The sequence below is a fragment of the Lycium ferocissimum genome, chromosome 4, assembly GCF_029784015.1.
Source record: "Lycium ferocissimum isolate CSIRO_LF1 chromosome 4, AGI_CSIRO_Lferr_CH_V1, whole genome shotgun sequence".
Taxonomy (NCBI): Eukaryota; Viridiplantae; Streptophyta; class Magnoliopsida; order Solanales; family Solanaceae; genus Lycium; species Lycium ferocissimum.
In genome coordinates this window covers 39,730,791-39,750,728 of record NC_081345.1, presented here as the reverse complement: position 1 = coordinate 39,750,728, position 19,938 = coordinate 39,730,791, and the positions used below count along the sequence as shown (strand labels likewise).

The 19,938-nt window shown below is 36.4% G+C and overlaps 2 protein-coding genes across 3 annotated transcripts; both read right to left on the bottom strand.

The window, feature by feature from the left end:
- Positions 1–726: 726 nt before the first annotated feature.
- Positions 727–5,046, bottom strand: LOC132052860 (transcription factor PCL1-like). Of its 2 annotated transcripts, none has more exons than XM_059444564.1 (4): positions 4,707–5,046; positions 3,725–4,099; positions 3,027–3,364; positions 727–1,097 (listed from the first exon to the last, which is right to left on the bottom strand). In XM_059444564.1, the coding sequence occupies exons 1-3, from the start codon at positions 4,908–4,910 to the stop codon at positions 3,041–3,043; spliced, it is 903 nt and encodes a 300-aa protein (XP_059300547.1). In that variant the 5' UTR covers positions 4,911–5,046; the 3' UTR covers positions 727–1,097; positions 3,027–3,040. The 2 variants fall into 2 exon arrangements, with proteins under 2 accessions (XP_059300547.1, XP_059300546.1); XM_059444563.1 differs by having other exon boundaries at positions 727–1,092; positions 4,707–5,044.
- Positions 5,047–8,943: 3,897 nt separating this feature from the next.
- On the bottom strand, positions 8,944–18,589 carry LOC132052859 (pumilio homolog 2-like). The gene is made up of 10 exons (XM_059444562.1): positions 17,677–18,589; positions 15,776–16,211; positions 14,775–15,702; positions 14,517–14,658; positions 14,333–14,440; positions 13,840–14,052; positions 13,651–13,761; positions 12,719–12,913; positions 9,480–9,654; positions 8,944–9,386 (listed from the first exon to the last, which is right to left on the bottom strand). The coding sequence occupies exons 1-10, from the start codon at positions 18,244–18,246 to the stop codon at positions 9,349–9,351; spliced, it is 2,916 nt and encodes a 971-aa protein (XP_059300545.1). The 5' UTR covers positions 18,247–18,589; the 3' UTR covers positions 8,944–9,348.
- Between the last annotated feature and the right edge of the window lie 1,349 nt (positions 18,590–19,938).

Genomic DNA, 19,938 nt, shown 5'->3' with positions numbered 1-19,938 from the left:
ACAAGCAAATTGTGTGCAATAATAGAACTTTGGTTAAGGGAAAAAAGTTGATAAAAATTATTTTACCAATTATTCTAATAGTGACAAAGTAAAATACAACACGAGTTGCAGAAATTAATTAAATTTCAAACTCTTCGAAGACCAGAACCTTACATCAGCAGGATAGAGCTGCCAAATTACCTGCTCAGTATTGTTTGAGAGAGGAAACAGTACAAACCAGACATATTCACTAAAAGATAGTTCATAAACGCATAGATTTATAACCTATGAAGTGAAAGACATCAATCATAATAGAAGGCTCCAAGCAGGACAAATGGAGGAAGCAGTATTCTCTTGAAATTGTGAACAAAATGATGCACATAAAAGTCATCAGTAGTTCTCACAGATTAATCCCATATGATTTTAGTTGCAAAGTAGACGAGCAGACAAAATCTATGCACCAATATGAGGGTGAGATATACAATTACTTAATTCAACTAGACTGTATAAGAAATTTACCTACTGGATCCTCCCAAAGATTGATGTATCAAGTTCATATTAGGGAAACTGGGGTAGCAAATCATCTTGATGAATTAAGAAATATATGCTAGAATCACTCCAATAATATGTAACAAAAGTTCTTCCAGTTGTTCCTGAATTTGAAGCAACCGCAAAACTTAAGAGACATAAATATGTTAACAAAATATGAGCAAATAATTAATTTCTCATAGAAGTTGAGGGGAAAAGAATGAGGAAGAAGAATACCATAAAGTAGGGACAGAAGGATGAAGATTCAAATGCCCAATATGCAGGGGCTGCTGACAATGTTTTAGGTATATTACTGAGTTTGGACCATTGCGGAAAAAGAAGGTTCAATACACCCATTACTAAAACACGTTACACCATTAATCATTCAAATAACAGGTAGACGTTATATTAACAATTTGCTGCTACTGGACTAAACATAGGAAAAAGATCACTAAAATGCATCGCAAGGATAGACCGAACCAAGCGCCTTTCTGCTGTCAAACTTGAATTTGTCCCAGATTTTACCAGAGAACAACTCATGATATCAGCCATGATTCTTCCATGATCAAATGACATCTGACAGGTCTGCACTACAAATGAAGTTACATTGAGAGATGTTCGGATATTTACTAAATTTTCAATAAGACAGAAGTACATGTAATTAGGCATGCTATCAAAAATTTCCAGCATGCATAGAATGCTTGCTCTGGTCTGTGATAGCATCTTCGTTCATCAGAAATACAAAAAAAAGGCTTTACATGAATAAAACAAAATCTCCTATTTACTTTTTAGCTGTCCGTCCATCATGGTTTGCATCAATTCAAGAGAATGGTAAGGAATTTACTTCTAATATTTACTTTTTACAGCTGAAGAGCAGGCAATATGCCCAACACGATCCGTACCGGGCAATAATATCTTTTCATGGCAATAATCTCTCAAGATGTTTTGGCTAAGAACACTTTTGCCAGTCTAACTTCCTGATATAATGGTCAATGTCCTAAACCCTCTTTAGAAGTAGTCTACTTCTAATCCTATAGCCCAAAAATAAAATCTGCAAGCTATTGTAATCTTAACACCCAAACATAAAATCTGCAAGCTATTGTAATCTTAACACCCAAACATAAAATCTGCAAGCTGCTGTAATAAAAAAATTCAGCTTTATTAAGTTTCACAACCGAATACCCTAAAAAGCCACTGGTGGGCAGTACACAAGATGATGCAAGCCCACTTGCCTCAAGGCCATTTACAAGGAGCCAAGCCCGGGAACTACAACACTTGCGAAGCCTATTCATGATGCGGGAGGCTCTTGAGTATACTTTTGATGAGCACCTTGGATCCCAAGTCCATTTGTTGATGAAGATTGCTTGGAGAGAAGAGGAAATGGGAAGTCATCACAATGGCTAAAAGATGAAGAGTTGGCTATTCTTGCAAAGGAGATTTCAAGATTTTGAAGAAAGAAGAATAGCCAAACAAGGCCCTTGTCTCATTAAGGGTGTTTATGTCATTTTGCTATCTTTTATTTCTAGCATAGTATAAATAGTTCTCTTCTTCTTCATGGAAGACTTAGATTATTTTGATGAGATATTGAAAACTTGTAAAACTCTAGAATTGAGTGTTTGAGAGCTTGTTAAGGTTTTGGTTGTTTGAATTGTTGAGAAGGTGGTTAATTGGGAAATCAATCCCTTTTGGTCTCCTTAAGAGTTTGGTGTTTTTGGACAATCTAATTGAAGGTCCTAATCTTTTATGGTTAGGGTTGTCTTTTAGTCTTATTCAATTGTGTCAATCTATTCTATCCTTAATTTCTTGTCTATTTCTTGTCTTTCCTTTTTATTATTATATCACAAGATCTGTGGAAGATGACGAATGGGGCAATCCTATGTTGCTTTTCCCCATTTCTAGAAAAATCATGGATTCACCTCCAAGTCGTAGTATATAAACAGATGCCAGAATACAAACATGTAGACGACAGTACTGACCAACACACAAGGAAGAAGCAAAATACATATATTATTCTACGATTTCTTCTGTTATGTTAGAAGATCTTTCGAGTTAGAAACCTACAATCGGAAACAAAGAGAATTTGTCAAGTGTCTTTAGACAGGCTAGAAACTTGTTTTTCATTATAAAGCATGAGATTTAGAAAACTTTTAGCTCTAGAGAACTACTAATATGCTTTAATAGATACATGATTCAGTATTGGAATTAAATGGGCAACACAACTAGTTCGGGATTTAGGTATAGTTGATTGTTTGATTGCACGATTGATTGATGCAAATTTATTTTCTTTACCAATCGCCAAAGAAATGGAGGGGGGAGGGGTTTCGATGCTCTAACTCAGAGTCCTAGTTGCAAACCACCTACTCAAACTTCTGATGAACTGAAATCAATGCGCAGCCCTCTACAAGCAATTATAGAGGAATAATTGAGTTTGGTAATCTACCACAGAATTAACGTTTATTCTCAAAATGCTCGAATAGACACATCAGCAGATAGCAGCTCCTATAATTAAAGGATCTTACCTCAGCTTTTAGAGCTATTTATCATTAGAAGCAACAGGATGATAGTAACCAAAATTATTTCCAGGCCAGTCCCGCTGTTGCATCATATTATACTGATGATGATACCCAACTGGTGGTCCACCCCCGTACCCAACTGGCATGCCTACATGTCCTCCGTTAGCCATTCCAATCATTGGCATCGGCACCATTTGTGGTTGGTACGGCATCGGAGTTGGCATTGCCATGTGGCCATTAGTATTACGCAGGTGGCCACTCTCACTGGACTCATGCAAATTCTGTGGCGCCGGCGAGGAAGTAAACAAATGATCAGACGAAGAAGGCCCCTCATTTGACTGCCCCTGCATTCAGAGGGCTGGAAGTTAGAATTTATGGGTTCTGAACTTGCAGCCAAACCTATAATCGTTATAGTTACCGGGTTCATAGCTATATATTTCTACATATATTTAAGAGATAATAGTAAAAACACGCCTGATCTATCACTTTTTCGCGAGTTTCACACCCCAACTATTAGTTGTTCTCCTTTGTATCACCATTTATGTATTAAAACAAACCTCAACTATCAGTTGTTCTCTTTTCCTACCTCAAAAATATGGTGATATTTCAGGTGTATTTTTTACCGTTATCTCTATATTTAACGAATTTCCTAATAAAAATACACGATTTAAACAAAAGTTAGTGGTAACTGATATACTCCCTACCTGCATTCTCTTGGTATACAATCTATACTTCTGTAAATGACTTGCTACGTTCTCTCGTGTCAATCCTTCCACATTCATAAGCTGCATAATCGTCTTTGGCACAGCATTCTTGATACCTAAATGTGCCACCACTTCAATAAAACGCTTGTGTAACTGTGGGGTCCAAACAAGCCTTGGCCGCTTCAAAGCCTTAGCCGAGGAATCATCTTCGTTACACAGAGCAGAATCAGCTTCTTCAGTGCCGCCGGATTCAACCCTCCGGATCTTCCTCGGTTCGGATCCCTGATCCGTTTCGTCTTTTTCAGTAACAGTCTCTTCTCTAGTCCTCTCCTCATCAAACGGCTTGAAATTGGAGTTATTCATTGAAGCCATATCCTGTGAGTAGAGGTGGCAAAATTAGCTTATATGTTATATATAGTCATATAAAAGAAAAATTATAAGGTACTACTCCCTCCATTTCAATTATGTGAACCCATTTAACTGGACACAAAGTTTAAGAAACAAGAGAAAACTTCTGAACTTGTGATGTTAAATGAGACACACATATTTTGTGCGGCAAAAATCATTGCATAAAGACAAATAGTTTCCAAATATACAAAGGGTCATTTTTTTTATCACGGGCTAATAAGAAAACAGAGGGAGTAAACCATTTTTACTTGTCATGTGTTAGACTTGGCACGCCTATTAAGGAACCAAAAATAGAATGACAGTTTTACTACGCAATGATTAATAATTGGTAAAATAGGTATTAAATGGTAAAATTATTTCTTGATTTTTTAAACTGGACAAGTAAAAATGAACAACTATATTAATATACAGAGCAAATAAAGCAATTAAAATTTAGTAAGAATTTGACATATTGAGTTATGACCAGCATTTCAGCCCAACTAATTTTTGGGTGGGTTCAATAACCTGCCAATTTATTATTAACTCAGCCCATTTTGACCCGCCCAAATTCAGTCCATTTGACACCCGTACCTACCTGTGAGTGCCACCTCTGGAGAGAAAAAAATGTATTCTGCGAAGCGCGATTTACATCGGTCATTGTCTTTGAGGATTCCGGCGAGATTCTGAACGCAGAAGCAAGTTCCACCGGAATCAACTGTAGAGTCAACGGCGTTAGATCATCGGTGCCGGGAAGACCAACCGACCACAGAACTCTCTCATCATTCACTTCTTCACCCATTAGTTCCCGTTATTACAATTTCTCCCTCTAAATTAAATCTTCCAACAAGGGAGTCAACGATTTATGGAGGATATTATTATGGAGATGAGGAAGTGGGGAAAGGGACGGGTGGTGGAAAATGGAAATAAATAAAGGGAAAAGGTGCATTTTAGTGTGATAAAAAGTACAATATCTGGTTGCAAAGTGGCACTGACCCAGTACGGGTATGGTTGCCAGCGTGGATGTCTTTACCAGATATTTCTCATCTGTTTCTTTCTCAAAGGTTCTAAAATGTCCTTCAAGTATTGGAAACAGTTGATTACGCCCTTCATTTATCTTTTTGTCCAAAAATACACTTATCTTTTAGTTAAGTAGAGCAGATTTGCTTCTGAACAATTCAAAATAATCTAATCATATCATTCATGATTTCATTCTCTTTTTGACACATAAACATACCGCTTATTACTATTAGCCAAGTGGAATAATTAAGCTCTTGACCTCCTTATCAAAAAACAAAAACAAATTATTTCTTGAACTACTGAAAACAAAACAAGCTTTCTATTTGTTTTTGGTGTTGGGATTCATTCTCTATGATCTCCATTGTATGTAGCAGTGATATAATGAGTTTATGTGTTGACATACGTCTTCCTCCCCATCGGGTAGATTCATTATGGTTAATTACTATGTTGTAATCCCTAGTTAATTAATAGCTTGTCTTGATTCTCCAACTGAGTTACACGTTGGTTGAATGGAACTAGGGATAATTTAATGTGATATTTACCTAATATAAATTATCAGTTTACTCTCCATCTGAGTCGGTTCTGCTTTTTATGGGGTAATATATCTGGGATATACTATTAACTATCTTTGTTTGATTATAGTATTATGTTTTATTCCTTTTGGAACAATTGTTTATTTATTTATTTATTCAATTCAATAAAGTATTATCTTAAATAGATTATTCGTTCATATGTGTGCCCTTTACTTATATAGTAGACGATTTGGTGTATGGAGTTTTAGCTCATGCGCAGAAGATTAAATTGTCGGTTCTTATAAGTTATAAAATTAATGTTCACAATCAAAGACGAAACTGGGCAAAGTATCTTGATGATTGTAGCATAAGATTAAAATATAATCTATCTTGATTATGGGAACGGTTTTTGTTCCAACTTCTTATGCTAGTACATTTTGTATGTATTGAACGAACCAAGTAGAGATAAGTGTTTTGTCATCGAATATATAAAACAACTCTCTAGCTCATTAAATGTACTTGTACTCTTAATCTTGATGTGATTGTTATGATCAATGTGCTTCGTTCATTATTTTGATTTATTAAAAAGTACGACTCAATTGCAAGTTAATGTATTCCTGGTAAATTGGATAATGGCAAAGTGCATTTGTGAAATAACAATTAGTTGATAGAATCCATGTCTCGACCTTGAGATTGATGATACCCCTTTATAGATGCTTATAAGTTTTCATGTGAAAACCCTGCATGTGGATTTTGTATCCGTCATATGAAATAAGTTAAACGGAAGTATAAAGGATTAAATTAGTGAATGAATTAAATTGTCAGTAATTTAATTTATTTGATTGGTATCTGTAATCTTAACGTGGGGAGTTAAATAAGTTTTAATGAATGATTTCGAAATTAAACAGAGGAGTGCAATTACAGTTTTCTAGTGGAATAAATTGTAATTTATTGCGGTAGCATTAATTCACTTACATTCCGAATTAATACCGCAATAGGAAGCCTCGTTATTAAATCTGTGGTCCCTGTTGTGCCTGAATATTCTAGAACAAAGAAAATAAAAAAGAAAAATAATATCCTTGGTGGGTAAGGAAAGGGCTACACGTTTTTTGCTAGGATTTACCCTAAAACGTGTATATATAAAGAAAGTCATTTAACCCTAAGTGATAATCACTCTTTAGCCGCAATACTTGCCACTCAAGTATTTCGTTCATAGAAGTTCAGGATACTAGTGAAGAACGTAGCACCGAGAAATGACGCTATTGAAGACTTGTGCAACGAACTTCAAAAGGTTGTATGTTACAATCTCGTATTTTATTATGTTTGTCTAGTTTACATGTAAGAATACGATCTTGGTTGTCTGTTTCCGCTGCATATATATGCCTATTTTCTATCATTTGAGCATATGCAAAGTACCTTCATCGTTAACCAAAAACGCCCGCTCCAGTAACGGACTTCATTAAATCAGCATAAATTAATACTTCTACGTTGGGGGAGGTGGGGGGCCCGGGGGCGGGGGGGGGGGGTGGGGAGACAAAAGTAATTTCAGAGTAACTGATTTAGTGAATTAACGTAAAACAATTTATTTTTATTTTTTTACTAATAAAATATAACATGAATACACAATTAGTGAACGACACGTACTATAACATGAAACAACATCTTCTTCCAGTTGTTACTGCATTTAACGCAAGCACAAAACATAGAAGCCATAAAATATGTAAACAAAATATGAATCCATTATAAACAATAGAGCAATAACGTAGTATTTTGGCACAAAAACGCTAACTATGCTACGTTGTCACTAAATTAATATCGTTAGTTATAACATTTAGACTCCCTACCTCCCGAGGTAAGGTGATCCCACTTTATGCAATTTCACCGGGTATATTGCTGTTTTGTTAGAGTGAAACGCTTTATGCACCTAAAACAGTAGTAGCATTAGTATCTAGAAACTCTGTTAGCGTCATGACGCTTGTAGCTACAGCGTACGATAAATATTAAAGCTATTGCTATTTGCTCTTTTATACTTTGCTACCGACTTTGTTTTGCACTTTGATATATTTTACTTTATAAAGAATTGACTTCACCTAATAGAAAATAAAATAAAAGATTCTCATATCATCCAGAATCAACTCTCTTACTTTTTTTACCTTTTTTTAACAATATATTTAACATCCATGTTGACAATGCATCCGCTTTCCTTAAACTAACTACAAGTTGGACGAATACTTCCAACTTTTACGTCAAAAAAAAAACTGTAATGACGATTGACGTAGCTTGGGCAGTCGCACCAATCACCATCCTGCTCTTTAAATTATTAATTTATTTACCATAATTTTAGTGGAAAAATGAAGAGAAGTCTCTTCACCTAAATGCCTAAAAATAACCCAAGCCTTTAATATAATATGTTTACATAATATTGATACTGATTTAGCGATCAACACTAATTTAGAATCTATACCAGACGGTTTGTTTTTTTAATAGATCAGCGGCCAACCTAAACCATAAGGACTTCATCATGCACGATTGGGCAAATACAAGTTGAACTTTAATGGAAAAACTATGTAACATGGAGTTTCAACAATTAACTCATCTGAACTAGAATGACGTTTCTTATACTAGTCAATTTATGGAGTATCTAAATGAACTAAAACCATAGACGAAACCTAGTGGGGAAACTGTTACGCGTTCACTTTTTACATGCAATCATATATGCTTGAAACCCAAACGAATCATGTGATCATTTCACTTTATAATCATCCACTGTACTTCATCACAAATAATCTTGTTTTATAGCTGTTATGTGAATTTAGACTCTTTTAACATTAGAGATACTTTTTAATCCCGCATATTTCGACACTAGCATATACTACACCTTTAACCATCTACAAAGAATCGTGACAAACACTGGATCTAGTATAACAATTAACAAACCTTAATTCCAACAAATTAGTATGACATACAAAATTTAAGAAAGTATTCCTCTTCATGTGATTTTAGATGGACCTTTCTCTTTTTAACACCTTCCATCATCCTTGGATTGAACCTAACCTAATGGTATCCAAGGTTCCTCTCAATCATGTTTTCTAAAAGAGGGGGGCACCTAGAAAGATTATGAGAATGTCCTACTAAATAAACCATAAGCCTATACTCCTTCAGGCTTTAAACAGCTGAAGTAGCTACGGTTTAGCAAATAACTTAATCTGCATATATCTATATTCCACTTTTAGCAAATCTAAATAGACGACCAAATATAATCAGAATCTAACGCCAAATTTACAAAGAAAGCAAACATAAATATAAGGGAATGAGACAGGCCATGATAGAAAATTGTCAATGCCATACATAAAAATTCTGGCTTCACCTAAAACATCAACTCTCCACATGGCGACATTTTGTACAGTCACGTCGATATATAAACTACCTCACCTTTTTATCATTTATACACCGTTTTAGAGACTTGATTTCCTCTGCGTGGCTATCAGGAATATTTGACATCCGAGCCTCAGCATAACCTGATCCTATGTATAAACGTCGAACTACACAATATACAGTTCTCTAGTACAAGCAACAACTTTATTTGCAATCAGCCCATACTGCCCTCAAAGAGAGTCATAGAACTAGAGCACAAGATACGGGAGAAAATAAAGGAAGAGAGGTAGCTCAAACTAGCCTCGGTCAGCTGTACAACTTTTTTCCTATAAGCTAAGCAAGATTTGGAGACTGAGCAGCACTTCTTCGTTCTGCAACATTCACAAAAGCAAATCATTCAGTATCATAATACCAACTAGATAGCAACGTTCCAATTAAATGCAAGCAGAAGAGTTGCTGCTAACCTCCAGCTGCAACAAGTTTCTCAACACGAGCAACAATGTGCTTGCCATAAGTGTATTTCTTTAGAGCATTCAAGTGAACTTTTATTCTCGAAAGGATCAGCTCACGTTGCTGATCACTGCACGTTTCCAAAACTTTCTGTACAACATAATTTGCAAACTGATCTTTCATCATTGCCTGGTGAAAAAGGAAAAAAAAAATGAGAAAATAACACAAATTGAAGGAAAAAAAACGACATCAACATTAAGATATAGTTAATCAAAGACACGAGATGCAAAAGCAAGGCTTGCAGACTTGAAAAGTGAAGCCTTAATTTAGTATCATTAACCGATGAAACAAAACGAGCAGAGGCAAGAAGAAAAGGAAGGAGCTGGAGATTAGCAAGTCAAACATGATTTAAGGAAAAATGCAGACCTGAAAAGTAAAGCCATTAAATGGTTCATAAAAACAAGTGATATGCATTTGTTAATCCAAGGAGAGAAGTGATAACACGTTAAATCCATATATAGGAATGTCGTCCATGATGCAAAAGCAGGTAAGATTTTGAAAGATATCGTGGAGAGGGGAGTTGATCAAAAGATTCTTGTAAAAATTAAAGCAAATTGCATGACATCAAAGAAGTATTTGCTTCTTTTAAGCCATGAAAACTAACTGTGTACTTCATGCAGAATTTTATCAATCACCTAATCCTGGAAAAAAGAAGGAAAAAAGGGAAAATAGCTTGGTGGAACTCTACTCCAGCTTGCATTTGGCAGTGTGAAAGGAAAGTAATGCATGATGTTTTGAAGACAAAATTAACTCCATGTAACAGATCAAGTTAATTGCACACATTTGTTTCAGTTTGGTGTAAAGAGGAACTTGTAAATATACTTACCCTCTTAGAATCACTACAAGATTAGATTGAGATTCTTCTTTTGGTTTTTGCTCAATTGTAGTTCAGGCACTTTTTAGTGCTTCAAAAATAGTATATTTACCTTTCTCAAAAAAAGAACGATGAATGGTCTTAAGTATTTCCTGCCCATGGGAAAAGAAAATTCTCCACAGAATATTTTGTTTTCAATTGAAGTCATACCACCCAGAACAACTTTCCAGCTGCCACTTTTCACCGACTTCAACTTTTACAGAAATGAGTAGCTATCAAAAAGGTCCATGCTGACACCTCCAAACTCAAATTCAGAAAGTCAAGAGGCTTCTGGACACTGTTGAATTTCGAGACTTCCTCAAGGTCCAGTTAAGAGGGAAAATAACAGAACAGTGAAATGTAATTTTTTGTGAGCTCCTTGTATATAAAGTAATTTCCGGCCTCTTCTCATACATAGTGTTTTGATCTAAGATTCCAATTCTTCCATATCCTATTAATCTTTAAAAAAAAAAAAAATAGATATCCTATCAGGTTTTCCAATCTAATTTAAGGTGACATCAGTAGACAATACATTAATACTAAGGTATGCTAGAGCTAAGAAAGTTATCCTATGAGACCTACCCAATGCTAGATGTTGAGGTGCATCAGAGATCAATATGAACATTATCAGCTGTCTCATATAATAAAAAAACCAGTTGTTGCTAGTACATTATTCCATTACCCGAGCTCTGCTTCTCAATAAGTACATAGGACACAAATTATCGGCAGTGCGAGTCAATAGGTTGTTCCAAGAAAGCTACCGCAATAAGGGACCACTGCAAAGACCGTATAAATATATAATGGCTTCACCATTTCTCTAGTTATGTACATCCTATACTGTTAAGTACCAAAACATCTAGTACATCCTACGGGCTCGTTTGGTTAGAAAACAAGTTATCCCGGGATTAGTTATCCCAGGATTGTTATTCCACCCTCAATGTGGGATAAAAAAACACTATAACCCCGGGATAACTAATCCAGTTTTTATTCCAACCAAACGTGGGATAAGGCGGCACTAAATTTTTATCCCAAGACTATTTTTGCTTATCCATCATACCAAACGAGCCCTAGGTTTTAGATTTAGCAGGACTAACCAGACTACCCGGAATGCACGTTCAATAATGTTACGCATGAGGCGGAGGTGGAAGTTTCAAGTATCTTGGATCTATAACCCAAGGAAAGGGGAGATTGACGATAATGTCTCACGTCGTATTGGAACGGGTTGGATGAAATGGAGGCTCGCATCTGGGATACTATGTTGATAAGAATGTGTCATCAAAGGTAAGTTATACGGGGTGGTGGTTAGGCCTACTTTATTGTATGGAGCAGAGAGTTGGCAGGTCAAGAACAGAAATATTCAGAAGATGAATATGGCGGATATAAGAATGCTCAGATGGATGTGTAGGTATACTAGGAGGGATAGGATTAGGAACGAGGTTATACAGGACAAGGTGGACCACTCTGTGACGGACAAGACGAGGGAAGCGAAGCTGAGACGGTTTGCGCGTGTGAAGAGCAGGGGCGCAGATGCACCAGTGAGAAGGTGTGAGAGGTTAGCTATAGCAAGTTTTAGGAGAAGTAGAGGTAGGCCGAAGATATGGCTCATCTTAAGCTTACTGAGGACATAAGCTTAAATAAGAAGGTATGGAGGTCGATGACTAGGGTAGAAGGGCAGTAGGTAGCCGAGTGGTGTTGTACTCTTATGTGGGAGAGGCAGGGGGATGGTCCCTATACCCATCTCTTCCTTATTTAGCAGTATTACTTGGTATTCTCGTAGTATCGTATTCTTCATTTCCAACTACTATTGCTTCATTTGCTTTGTTTAGCTTGCCTTTTGTTGTTGTTATTTTACTTTCAGCACTGCTTTGATAACTTCTTTTGAGCTGGGGGTCTTATCGGAAACAACCTCTCTACCCCACAAAGGTAGGGGTAAGGTCTGCGTACATACTACCCTCCCCAGAACCCACTTTTTGGAATAGATTGGGCATGCTATTGTTGTTGTTGTTGTACCCTAAGGTCCCAATAAAAGATGTATTCATGAATTTAGTGTTTTTGACCAGACACGAGTTTAAAATTTACAAAATGGACAAAAAAAAAAAAAAAAAAAGGAAACGCTCAACCTATATTATATCCAAGGGATGGAAGGTTTGTACCGCATCCCCAAAACTCTGATGAGGAAATCTTAACCTTTACGTAGATTCCAAGCCAAACAAATGAGGGTCGGTTCAAAATTTTGAAGGTCCAATACTAGGCAGTATAGAATAATGAGAACTTAATAATTATACACAGCAATATTATGCATAAAACTAAGACAAGAAATAAAATGAAGATTAGACAAACCTGAAGAGGTTCATTTTCGTCAGTCGTGCCAAGCATCTCGTCCACCAGAAGCTGCCTTTCGCTGGCACCGCCAAAAGCTAAACACTTCTCAACAACATTAGAGGCGAACTTCTGCTGGCTCATTTGCACAATCTTCCCAGCTAGTTCCTTAATAATAGTAGAACGCTCGTGTGGCTTCCCATGCTCCAGTACATGCTGCCAGTGTTGCATTTAAAATGAAAACGGGGGGTGGGGGGAGGGGCATATATCTCAGATATGGATGAGAGGAATTCTTCAAAGAAACATGTGTTGTCAAAGAACATAGCATGGTTGGATTCTAAGAATTGAAATGAACAAGAGAGCTTTTTCCCTCACTAAGAAAGCCTATAACGAGTCCTTTAGCTAGAAAAAAATTAACAAAGGGAAGCAAGAAACAAACGTTAGTGAGGTATGGAAGATGGATTGACAATAACTTCGATCTAAGATCCATATTTGCCTTTATAAAGAAAGCATATTTGGACCAAGTAAAGAAGCTAGGGAGATGTCCAAGGTAGTTAAAGTTTTCCACCCTTCCGACGTTCCTATAGTCGGATTTTGAGAATGTGCCTTATCAGTCCTGCTTTTTGGCATTTTTAATGAAACAACTTTTCCTCATACAATAAATTAAAGATATACTCATTAATCGAATCAAAATGAGCAATACTACAGATATAGAACAAGTGACTATATGCTATTTCCGCATCAAATTAATGAAACAGATGCATTGTGTGAACTGTTCCATAATATATATAGTCAAGGAATGAGATGGAGAACAAGATACATCAATACAACAAAATATGTTTTTCTAGTAGCATGATACAAGAAATCACTAGCACCAAGAAATAAAATAGAATATTGACTGCTGAATAGGAGATTTAGAGCGACGCATGCAGGTCTTTTGAGAAAAGACATACCTGAATAACATAATTACCATATTGATCTTGTGCCAACATGCTAACAGATCCCAGAATTTCTTCCATCACTTTACTTTGAGTAACTGGATCACTGCAGTGTTCCAATACTCTCTGCCAGATGAAGAAAATTCTTCAAAACAAACCTCAAATGACTCAGATGAATAGCTACAGCACACATTACTCATCTACCTGAATAACACGACAGCCATATGGATGAGTAGAGAGATTCACAACTTGACCAAAAAATGTAGTGACAATAAATTGGATGTGTTCTTCTGGTACACATTCAATACACTTCTGGACGACATGATTCCCATTCTGATCTCGTACACAACGCATGACATGACCATCGAGCTCCTCAACCATGTTAATCTTCTGGTCTACATCGACCACTTCTATCGCCTGCAAGTGAACCAAAATTTTGTGTGAGCAAATCAGATACTTGGAAAGCAGCTCATAATCAGCCAATTACTTAAGACTTCTTTAATACCTAAGAAGGCACATATCACATACCAGAATCACTGCCAGAGCAAATATAAATCTCCAGCAACTATATAAAATTATTGCTTAGATTGTTAAATTTCTTTTGAGCTATTTTTCCTTATTGGAATAAATATCTTTTGAAGCAAAGATACAATGGAAAAAAGTCTGCATAAGCACATTATAGTTCACTGGTATAAACCTTTTGTATCACGCGGCAACCATACATCTGAAGGCTCAGTGTTAATACATGGCTAAGGAGCTTGCCAGCCAATTCTCTCCGCTGAGATGCCATTCCATGTTCAAAAAACTGAAAAGGAAGTTTAAGAGTCAGTCTAAGCAAAACACACTGGAGAGCACAAGACTGAAACCAAAGGTACACATACCTTCTGGATTACGTAATTACCAAAAACATCAGTCATTAAAGTAAGAGCTTGGGGAATAATTTCCTGGAAAACCATGTTTTTCTCCTCAGGGGATGCAGTTTCCAGTTTTTGTTGGATGAACCGGCTACCATACTGATCCGCACTGATTGTAGATGATATAGAGAATTTAGAATCAATTCTAGTTAACTTATTAATAAATAGGAATAATTCTTCTTTTAAGGGGAAAAAAAGAATCACACAACAAATTGCATTAACTACCTGAACTCGACAACGTGACCAGCAATTTCTGAAAGCTCAAAGCACCTGGCCTTGTTACTCTTGAACTCTTCCAACAGAGAGGAAGCAAAGCTGTTTTCCATGTTATCCAAGTGCCATGATCCCATTACACCTGAAGTCATGTTTCTCATTGCACCAGGGGACCTCATATTATAATCACTGTGCCTCATTGGACTACCAGGACCGAATGGAGAGTTAGGAACGACAGGACTTGCCAAGGGGCTTCCAGGATATGATAAACCGACTCCATATGCAGGATTACCGTAATAGCCATGATGACTTGAACCACTAGTTTTACTGCTGAGTGGAACACCATATTGTGACTTCGGAGATAGTGCATTACCAAGATAAGCTTTCTGAAGCAAGTCAACATAGGAATTACCCATGTAGTTCCTATCCATGGAAGGATCATTAAGTGCGGCAACTTGTGCAACATATTCAGCTGTCAAGTACTGAAGATACATAGGATCCATGAAGGATGCCTGTAAAGCATTCCCAGCCATTTGATTTCCCATTCTGCTGAGATTCTGCTCTGAGACCCCAGAGCTCAAATGAGATGGCCCTAGCATTCGAGAGTCCAATCCAGGTAAGGCCATCGCAGACGCAGCAGCAGCATTTTCAAACAAAGGAGGCAGATTATAGTTGCCAAGGTGGCCATAATTGGAAGGACTATCCACATGTGGATATTGAGAAAGTACACCTCCTCCACCATTCATGGTGGATGTTTGAGATCCTTTGGCGTAGGAATTATTCGAGGCAACCGCAGATTTGTGCAGATCATCTTGGAGGTTGCCAGCACCAGTGTCGGTATATGGTCCTTTTGCAGAGTGAGATTTAGAAGACATACTAAACTGTGCAGATTCTGACCTCTTCATATATGCATGCTGCTGCTTAGCGTTATTCTGACTACCTGTAAAATTGTAAGAATATTATTTGTAAAAACGCATCGTGTTCAATCTGAGAACGATCTATGTCTAACATACCATTTGAAAGATTCATGCTTGACAAAGCAGCAAGCAGATCCGCAGACTCGGCGGTGTGAGAGACGCCATTAAATGAATTTGGACTATTAAGACTCCTCTTCTCAGAAGTGGCCACTCTTCCTCCACCGATAGGAGTGAGGGAAGGGCTAGGAGCCCTAGCAATGTGCTGGGGATCAGGAGTAGTGGTTCTTGATAAGGAAGCCCCCAAAGCAGCAGCATATGAAAAGGAAGTAGGCGGCGCCCCAACATGTTGAGCAGCAGATGAGCCTTGTCCATTAGATGATGACCTTAAAGAATCTGAAGTTGAAAACTCATGACGGAGATGAGACAGCTCAGCTTCTGCTGAACCTAGGTTATCACTACTTTCATCAAAAGCATTACGGCTAGCTGGTCGTGAAGGGGGACCAGGAGCAGGAGACACACGGCCAAAGTCATCCTGGAAGTTACATGATTTATAACCCATCAGAATGGTCATTTCAAAACACAAAACAAAAACAAAAAACAAAACAAAACAAAAAAAACTTCGAGACAAAACTGTAACACTTTCTATTGGAGAAACCTAAAGGTGTTTTCCACCTTAAAGCCAGAAGGTTATGCCACATAACAAATATCATTAACGATTTATTACATTGATAGAATCTCAAAGTTTCAAAACGGAAAAAAAGTTAACAAGAAACATCTATATCAGCATAAGAATGGCATTTTACGACGAATCACATGACAAGCAGGAAACAGTTGAAATTTCTTCATATCATTCTAAAAGGTATACTTTCCTAGATTCAATGCAATTAACAGGACTTTCCTTTATACAGTATGCAAACTCCAGTTATATACACAGGTAAATAAATCCCAGAAGGAAAGGAAACAGAGATCACACACGTCACCAAGCACAAAATAAGATGCAAAAATAGGGAGGACATAAACATTTTCGCTGTTCAGCCAGTAAGGTTAGAAATAAATTACCACACAGCTGCTTATGTGTTTCTCGGGACTCGATTTTGGGAAAGCAGAGAGGTCTTAAATAGTGGGTTATAAATCAATCCAAGCAGATAGAGTAAAGTGAAACCAGCATGACTGGACCAGATCTTAATCAAAAGAAACATCAACTAATCATTCCACTTATTCCTTGGACATTTTTAAGAGCGATACAATATACTATTGGTACACCGATGAAACAAACAAATAATAAAAGCTTAGCATGTTCATACCCACTAAGCAAGGAATGCAGCCATGGTTTTCGAGTTAACATTGGTTGTTACACTATTTTGTGTTTATCATGCCAGTGGAAAAACTGCTATCATGTATGGAACATGCTATACTCATTTTTGCAATTATATGTGGTCGCTAGAAGGACTTTAGAAAAAAAGAAAAAAAAAAAAGAAAAAACAGAGCTATCAATAGCAGAATTGCCTTGAGCACGTAAATGCCCAATATTTCATCATCTCAACTAAATGATTGAGTAAATGGAGTTATGGATCCATCAAACTATGTCATGAATAAATGGTTTTACAGAGACAGAAATGATAAGTATGATTTCTAATGCACAAATATATGTAAACTATCTCAAGGTAGGAATGCTTTCATGAACTCATACAGCCAGAGAACAGTATACTGAGTATACTAGAATTTCAAGAGAACTAGTTTATAGTATCAACCACCACTCTGTGACATGCCACACGACGAAAAAACATTTTACAAATTTAGGAATCTCAAATCATGCATAAATACCTCCAGAAAACTTGGTAGACAGTTTTTTTCCTTTATGGCCAGTAAAATTACCAAGATTGATTCTCATAGAGAAAAATGCCTAATATTTAAAGCACTTGATACCTCAATGTGGAAGGAATATCCATTAGTCAAAGTAGTTCAAATTGAAACTAACAAAAGTTTCATGTGTGCACCTGAAAAATTTCAGCAATGCTCTTCTGTTTACTACCTAGTCCTAGTCCTGGCAACCCAATCAGCCCATCACCACCCCACTCTACTGAACCCGACTCATTCTCAGTCTCCGGTTTCTTCGAGTTAAACCCTGGAGGATTAGCAAAAAGTGACCTACCACTACTACTCCCATTATCATTCTTGTTCACTTTCCTCCTATCCCCGATCGCGGAACTCCCCCCTCCTTGCATCCTTTGTGCAAACCTCCAATCCTCCTTAGACATCAATGGTGGAGGCAACCTAGGGTTAAGATTTACGTTCGAGTAATAGTACGATAAATAAGCAGGATCAGACCTAAGTTCCTCTTCAGACATAAACCCATTGTTGTTAAATAATCCACCTACTGCACTTAAAGAACCTTCAACAGTAGGTGGAGCTGAACCACTTCTATACAAATTTAGCTCTTTTTCATGATCATCAGCTTCTTGTTTCCTCTGTTCCCTAAGTAAAAACCCTAATTCTTTTTCAAAGTCATCACCAAACGAATTATCATTGTTACCAAGCATTGGTCTTGGACCAAATTCAGATAGCATCTTTCTTACAAACTTAAGCACTTAATTCATACCACAACAAAATATACCCACAAACCCTAACAACCCAAGAAAGCTATAAAAATCAAAACTTTATGATAATCTAGAAACCCCACATGCCCAAAAAGTGATAAATCAAAGATTTAAGACAAGAAAATCCAATCTTTGATCACATAACTCCATGAAAGTTGGGCATAATTGAAAGGGGTGGTGAAGGGGTTGGAAAGAGTTTATTGAGAATGTGAAATATAAAGAGAGAGAAAAGAGAAAGTGAGAGTTAAAGAAAAATTCAATCTTTGCGGCGAATTGTAGTTATAAGGTAGTTTTAGGGTTTTGTTTTTCAACAACTACACAAGGGGAGGATTAAATTCATATATGGAGTACTAGATTTGTTACTATTATTATGAATTATGAATATTAATTACTACATGGTAAATAAAGATTACTACCTTTCCTTAATTAAAGGAGCCTAATTGACCGAGTGAAAAAAGAAAATACATATGATATTTGTTTTGTGAGCAGAACAATGATGGAGTACTGGATTTTTTTTTATTATTATTATTACTACATGGTAAATAAAGATTATTTGGCCATTAACAAATTATTATTACCTTTCCTTAATTAAAGGGACCTAATTGACCAAGTGAAAAAGAAAATACTACATATGGATACATGTTTTGTGAGCAGGACAAGGATGGAGTACTAGATTTTATTATTATGATTATTATTATTATTATTATTATTATTATTACATGGTAAATACAAATTATTACTACTACCTTTCCTTAATTAAAGGGACCTAATTGACCAAGTGAAAAAGAAAATAAATATATGCATACATGTTTTGTAAGCAGGACAATGATGTTTGTCTACCTCGTGTTCCTGTAGAAGAATCTGAAGGTGACACGTTTGTTCTTTATATTCAGAATTCGGAACTACTCAAATCTGACTTTACTGTTTAACCAAACACTGACTTAACCTGTTAAAATTTAACAGATGGCTTCTTGTGGTAAGTTAATATTTTTAGTAAAAATCTAGTCTTTATTGCCTAATTTAGATAAGTACTGGGGGTTTTTTAGTTTTAATTACTGAAAATGGGTCCTGGCAGCTGGTTAGGCAAAATGTGGCTGATATGGTGATATGCAATTTCAGGCCTTTCCTCTTTTAAAAATACAAGGGAAAAAGTTCAAATTTGTCTATTTGTTATCCCAAATTCTTCAATTTTATCCTTCATTAAATTTTGGTATCATTCACAATATAATAGTATTTGTTCCTGCCATTAACAAAGTTGTAGCATGAAACCGGTGAACTCCAAGTGTTCAAAATTCTTCAAGGGCAAATGTTCAGATTTACTCCTTTATTTTTTACTATGATTTTACATTATCCTTGATTATTTTTCAGAGATCAATCAGGGTCCAAGGGAAAATAAGGTTTTCTTTTTTTCTGATGACGAAGCAAAGATTAGACAAAAAGTGTTACGCCTGACAGATTTGCTCAATCAATTTTCGAATAGTAAAAGAACGAATTTGACCTTCTTTTCAAAAACACATTACTACTAACAAGGCAAAATACATCAAAACACCCCTAAATTATACCCAAAATGTCGATATCACACCTAAACTATACGAGCGACCTATTACACACCTTAGCATCTTAAAAGTGAATTTAAGACCACCCCGCAAGGTATTATACCAC

Coding starts and splice junctions, on each gene's coding strand:
- LOC132052860 (XM_059444564.1), bottom strand. CDS start 4,910: ATGGGTGAAGAAGTGAATGATGAGAGAGTTCTGTGGTCGGTTGGTCTT. Junction 4,100..4,706: donor TCCAGAGGTGGCACTCACAG/GTAGGTACGGGT, acceptor CTCTACTCACAG/GATATGGCTTCAATGAATAA. Junction 3,365..3,724: donor TGTATACCAAGAGAATGCAG/GTAGGGAGTATA, acceptor CTCTGAATGCAG/GGGCAGTCAAATGAGGGGCC.
- LOC132052859 (XM_059444562.1), bottom strand. CDS start 18,246: ATGCTATCTGAATTTGGTCCAAGACCAATGCTTGGTAACAATGATAAT. Junction 16,212..17,676: donor GCATTGCTGAAATTTTTCAG/GTGCACACATGA, acceptor TGTAACTTCCAG/GATGACTTTGGCCGTGTGTC. Junction 9,387..9,479: donor GAAACTTGTTGCAGCTGGAG/GTTAGCAGCAAC, acceptor TGAATGTTGCAG/AACGAAGAAGTGCTGCTCAG.